Source organism: Quercus robur, chromosome 12 (assembly GCF_932294415.1).
Source record: "Quercus robur chromosome 12, dhQueRobu3.1, whole genome shotgun sequence".
Taxonomy (NCBI): Eukaryota; Viridiplantae; Streptophyta; class Magnoliopsida; order Fagales; family Fagaceae; genus Quercus; species Quercus robur.
This window is the reverse complement of record NC_065545.1, coordinates 41,338,312-41,342,508: the sequence shown is the minus strand read 5'-3', so window position 1 is coordinate 41,342,508 and position 4,197 is coordinate 41,338,312. Positions and strand designations below refer to the sequence as shown.

At 34.5% G+C, this 4,197-nt stretch overlaps 1 protein-coding gene across 1 annotated transcript; it reads left to right on the top strand.

Annotated features, from left to right (window-relative positions):
• The first annotated feature begins 261 nt into the window (after nucleotides 1–261).
• LOC126708527 (uncharacterized) lies at nucleotides 262–3,803 on the top strand. The gene is made up of 7 exons (XM_050408315.1): nucleotides 262–414; nucleotides 516–605; nucleotides 1,452–1,664; nucleotides 2,726–2,878; nucleotides 2,967–3,020; nucleotides 3,119–3,253; nucleotides 3,423–3,803. The coding sequence occupies exons 1-7, from the start codon at nucleotides 262–264 to the stop codon at nucleotides 3,801–3,803; spliced, it is 1,179 nt and encodes a 392-aa protein (XP_050264272.1).
• Nucleotides 3,804–4,197: the final 394 nt, after the last annotated feature.

Below are 4,197 nucleotides of genomic sequence, written 5' to 3'. Positions count from 1 at the left end.
AGGGGGAAATAAAGATTAAAGTTAAATGCAAGAATCCAAATCTCCATAAAAATTAAAACTTATACCTTTTTATTTACCACAAAATTAACTACAAATAAATTTCATTATAATGAGAATTAAACAATTTATTTATAATTAATAAGTTTCTTTTTATAGGAATATGAAGGGAAATTCAAATGGCAGAACAAATTAAATTAAATTTGTGGGTATATAAATGACAACAGACATGGTTTGTGGTATAGGGATATAGGTCACATACTAATGGCTAAAATGGTTGTCTTACTGGTTTTGTTCACATTGTTTCTCTCTTTTAGCACAAATGAGGTTGGTTGCAAGAGAATATATAGAGAAGATCACATGGAGTTGAAAAGGCAACTTAAGCTTTCAAATAAGTTGGCCAAGAAAACTATTCGGGTGAGATCAATATTTCTATTCATGTGTATGTGTGTATATATTTATGTTGAAGAAATAATGTTGTAGCTATTATATTGACAAAATGATTTTGTGATTTGTAGACAAAGTATGGCGATACATATGATTGCATAAATCTCTATGAACAACACTTCAATTATCGTTCACTCAAGAACCATACTAATGATTTTCCGGTAAACTTCTGTTACTATGGCTGTGTTTGGTTGCCGTAAAACGTTTTCCGGAAAATACATATTTTCCGGAAATGCTAATTTCTGGAAAAGGAAAATATTTCTGTGTGTTTGGTTGCATTTCAAAAAATTTTCCGGAAAATATTTTCTAGTGTTTGGAAAAGAAGAAAGGAAAACACAAATCCAGACACAAGCCACAACCCAGAAAACACAAATCCAGAAAACCCGATCGCGTTCGCGAGATCGCGATCTCACCGGCGCGATCTCGCGAAGGCGCGATCTCGCGAACGCGAGATCGCGGTCGACGCTTCGCGAGATCGCGCCGTCGATCGCGATCTCGATCCGGCGCGATCTCGCGAAGGCGAGATCACAATCGACGGCGCGATCTCGCGAACGACGCTTCGCGAGATCGCGATCGACGGGGCGATCTCTCGAAGCGTCGATCGCCGTCGAAGGACTGGTCTTATCCTCTCGCGTGCGTGGACTGGAGCTCGGACTGGAGATCGGCGCGGACTGGAGCTCGGATTGGTCTTCTCCTCTCGCGCGCGCGCTCTCTCTCTTTTTCCGGAAATCCTTTGAAGTGAAAATGAAGGCAGAAATTCATTTCCGTGGTCAAACTGAAAATTTCGGTCAACAGGAAATCATTTTCCGGAAAATAATGTTTTCCGTGACAGCCAAACGCATGCATTTTCCGGAAATTGATTTCTGAAATTGGTTTGAAGCCGATTCAAACGCAGCCTATGTCACATTTTTCTAACTTTTTAGTCTTTTTTTTTTTTTTTTTCTTTTTTTTTTTTTTTTTTAAATAAAAGTAACACTAACTTCAATATTGAATTGATTTATGTACAGGTGAGATCTACCTCCAACCCTAAAGGAATCAGAGACCAAAAGTCTTCACCACTATTTAACCCGTCTAATTTTTGGCTAAACGGGAAAGGTTGTCCAGATGGTATGGTTCCCATTAAGAGAAATACAGAGGATGATCTCAAAAGGGCAAAGTTAGCTACAGAGATACATAACTCAAAATATAAACCGCTCACTATTGATAGACCTGGTACTCATGTGAGTTATCATTGCTACAATCTAATTTATTTATTTTTATTTCATACACTTGCATATATTTTGTGTTGTTGTTGTAGTTGGTTCATTTTTTGTATATTATTTTCTTTTGATAGGAAAATAAATATCTAATTATGTCAAGAAATAGCTGTGTGTGAATTATTTTCTTTCCCCTTTGTAAGTTTTAACTAATACACCCCAACCCAATCCAATACCATATTAATTATTTCAAAGGTCCAATGAATATTTGATTGATTATTTTGTGATGTGAACAAATTTGATAATTTTTGGAATAAAAGAGGAGAGAAAAGAGAGAGAATACATGAGAGTGTATGTAGTTCTTATCAACACACAAGGAACAAAAGCAGAAAGTGATACAATGTCTCATTCACTTAACTTAATAATACACTACAATTTTACTCAAAAAAAAAAAAAAATAATAATAATAATAATAATACACTACAATGGTTTTCTAGCACTGATATCGGTCAAGTTTGGTCGAGTTGGAGGGGGATTTTCTCAGTTTTGCTAGATTTAAAACCAATACAGACTAATACGTACATTAACAAAACTGTACCAAACTAACCATGAAAGCCACGTTCGGCGTGATTAATTTTTTCAGTTTCCTTACATCATCTATTTTCATAGCAAAAAGAGTGGGTTGCACCGTTACCTCTCCTTAGAAATCAATCTTTTGATTCATTTGCCAATCTCATAATTTTCTTTAACAATCAATGACATGATATTGTCTTCAATGAATTTGAAAAATCTCATGGTATTCTTTGGCTTTAAATATATTGATTTGATCATCAATGACATGCAAATATATTTATAGTTTCCTACAAATTTAGCATATAAATCACCAAAAAAAAAAAAAAAAAAAAAAAAGAGTTTGCTGTTAATATGGTGTGATTGATGATTAGTAATTTGGCTTGGAGTGCATAAGCACACACATACTCAACGTGCAAATAGAGTTGGAGGAGTAACACTAAGAATAATCACACATTTTCCTTTAAGAATAATTTTCATATGATTGCTTTAAAATGTTATATATTTATTCTCAGTATGCTATACTGCGGACAAAAAATACGAACATCGTGTACCATGGAGGTTCTGCAATTATCAGCATATATAACCCAAAAGTTGAAGGAACTCAATACAGTTCTGCTCGCATAAAGGTTCAAAATGGTCCAGATAGCATAGAAGTTGGATGGACAGTAAGTGACAGAGGAAACAAGTTTACAATATGTATTTATGTATGTGTATGAGCTTGTTAAATCTAATACTCATTTCTTTTTGTCTTAGGTAAATCCAACCTTGTACAACGATACTCAGACCCGACTATACACATTTACAAAAGTAATTAATATTTTTTTCCTATTCATATGTTGTTCTATTAATTATGTAATAAACTGTGGTATTTTTCTACCTTTTAATATTGATGTTTCCATCTACAGACGTCTAATTCCTCATGCTTCAATACATTATGTAATTCAATAATTCCTACAAGTACGGATATTCCTCTCGGCATTCCTATAGTGCCAATTTCAACGCCAGAACAGCAATTTGACATGAAATTCACGCTTTTTTGGGTAAATAGATAAATAATGTGTGTGCATGTGTGTGTTTATATAGATGTGTGCATGTGTGTGTGCGTGTATGTTTCTTTGGTACTAACCTCTTTGTGCATCAAGTATGATACAAAAAAACACATAATTTGTTCTTACTTCCTATGTTTGTCAATTTTCTCTTGAATGATAGGAAGCTGCCAATGGAAACTGGTTTCTAAAATTTGGTCAAGATGAAACTGAAATCGGATTTTGGCCAAAAAATGTATTCACTGCTTTAGGAGACGGTGCAAAGTACGTTGAATGGGGAGGAGAGGTTTTTAGTCCTCCAGGTGTGCCTAGCCCTCCCATGGGCTCTGCCTATAGTGCACACTTAATGCAAGACACCAAATATGATGCATATTGCAGGCAAATTAAAACAATTAATGAGACTGATTATGTTGTTAACGCTGTTGATACCGAAAAATTTTCTGATATTGAACAATATGAAGTTCTTGATGAAGGAATAACAGGTGCAGCTGATTTTCAGCACCTAGTACTGTTTGGGGGTGTGGGTGGTTATACAGGGACTTAAGATTTCTAAGTTTTCTTTTGGTTCAGTGCATGTATTCTTATCAAATCATATAAGATTTTTATCAATAAATTCCACATTTTATGATCATAATTGCCATTGTTCATCTTTGTTTTGTAACTCTCATGTGTATCATTATTATTGTCATTGTACATGGGTATTAGCCCGATCCATTCAAAAATTGGCAAGATCATGTTGCTAATAACCATGTTTGCGGTTTCCTTAATCTCTTATTTCTTTGTTGCAACGTCAAAAAAGCGTATGTGACTTAATTTTTATTTATGTAAAAAGTTTTTACATTAGAACGTGTTCCATTTCTTAAACAGCTGTACCAGAACAATCAAACACAGTCAGCAATTTATGTTTGTAGTCTGCAATTCCTACATGTATAAGTGTA

Excerpts from the sequence above, each read along its gene's own strand:
- LOC126708527 (XM_050408315.1), top strand. The coding sequence starts at position 262 with ATGGCTAAAATGGTTGTCTTACTGGTTTTGTTCACATTGTTTCTCTCT. Across the intron at positions 2,879-2,966 it reads GCATAGAAGTTGGATGGACA|GTAAATCCAACCTTGTACAA; the intron begins GTAAGTGACAGA and ends TTTTTGTCTTAG. Across the intron at positions 3,021-3,118 it reads GACTATACACATTTACAAAA|ACGTCTAATTCCTCATGCTT; the intron begins GTAATTAATATT and ends TTCCATCTACAG.